Below are 1597 nucleotides of genomic sequence, written 5' to 3' on the forward strand. Positions count from 1 at the left end.
TCATGGTGACAAACCAGGATTATACAGTTGCACAAATCCTGCGAGCCATATTATACAGTTGCACAAATCAAAGTCATGGTGACAAACCAGGATTCTCTTCAGGTTTATTGCTCAAAATTCCAGTGAAGGCCAAAGCTTTTTCCATGAATTTAGAGGAACCACGCCGACTTGTTTTGCGATACACACAGCTCCTATGATTATTACACCATCCTCCACCCTAAACCACTCATTGAGTTAAAAAAAAAAAAAAAACTGAAATCTAGCTTCTAATTACTTCCAAGTCAATCCTCAATAGCAGAAATTCACAAATCAAGCTGTAAAAAAATGCACAAACCTCAAGTTGGATAAGCCAACTGTTAGCACCTGATCCAAAACCACGATCTAAATGATAACCAGGTAGCGTCCCATCTAAACACACTGCACCAAATTAGAGTTGAACAAAACACTAATCATCATCAAAATTTAAATCAAACTCNCCAGAGAAAGAGGCACCATCGCAGTATCGCAACTTGATCCTGTTCCAATTAAAGAAGTCTGCAAGCCACAAACAGAATCAAAGTCATGGTGACAAACCAGGATTATACAGTTGCACAAATCCTGCGAGCCATATTATACAGTTGCACAAATCAAAGTCATGGTGACAAACCAGGATTCTCTTCAGGTTTATTGCTCAAAATTCCAGTGAAGGCCAAAGCTTTTTCCATGAATTTAGAGGAACCACGCCGACTTGTTTTGCGATACACACAGCTCCTATGATTATTACACCATCCTCCACCCTAAACCACTCATTGAGTTAAAAAAAAAAAAAAAACTGAAATCTAGCTTCTAATTACTTCCAAGTCAATCCTCAATAGCAGAAATTCACAAATCAAGCTGTAAAAAAATGCACAAACCTCAAGTTGGATAAGCCAACTGTTAGCACCTGATCCAAAACCACGATCTAAATGATAACCAGGTAGCGTCCCATCTAAACACACTGCACCAAATTAGAGTTGAACAAAACACTAATCATCATCAAAATTTAAATCAAACTCCCATTAAATTTCAAATCCCAACTAAGAAAGCCAAAATCGAGACCGAATTGTGGAAATTGGAAAACAAAGGTCAATGTCATAGTGGAAACATCTCCACAACAAGCATATCCTCAAATCCAATAGAAGAGCTGAAGAACGAAAGAGAGAGTACTGTACCAGCTCCTTTGGAGTCAGCTCCCTGAATCAAGGTGAGAGGCACCATAGGAACCGAAGAAGCCATCAATTTATTCTCCAGCAACGATATCACAGTCTCAGTATCTCTAGGTTTCTGGAATCCATCGCTAGATCCGCTCCGAACCACCGCCGCGATTGAACATAGCCAGCACACGGCCACCGAAATCAAAAGTAGACTCCTCATATCCCGCCAACGGCGCAAGGAGCCAGGTCCCGGAGCTCCGGGAGATACAGCGAAGCGAAGGACGAACCGAGCGCGAAAATTTTGGTTAAGAGATCGATTTCGATAGTAATGTGTTTACTCTTTAATCAGTAGTACATAGAAGACAAAAATAATTTGAATTTGAAAATGAAGAAGAAGAAAAAAAAAAAAAAAAAAAAAAAAAAAA

At 39.5% G+C, this 1597-nt stretch overlaps 1 protein-coding gene across 1 annotated transcript; it reads right to left on the reverse strand.

Moving 5' to 3' along the window:
- On the reverse strand, window positions 446-1572 carry LOC104704143 (pectin acetylesterase 6-like). Its single transcript, XM_010420274.2, has 4 exons — window positions 1191-1572; window positions 894-976; window positions 647-776; window positions 446-534 (listed from the first exon to the last, which is right to left on the reverse strand). Exons 1-4 carry the CDS (start codon window positions 1390-1392, stop codon window positions 446-448), a joined length of 504 nt encoding a protein of 167 aa, XP_010418576.1. The 5' UTR covers window positions 1393-1572.

Source organism: Camelina sativa, chromosome 7 (assembly GCF_000633955.1).
Source record: "Camelina sativa cultivar DH55 chromosome 7, Cs, whole genome shotgun sequence".
In the NCBI taxonomy this organism is placed as follows: Eukaryota; Viridiplantae; Streptophyta; class Magnoliopsida; order Brassicales; family Brassicaceae; genus Camelina; species Camelina sativa.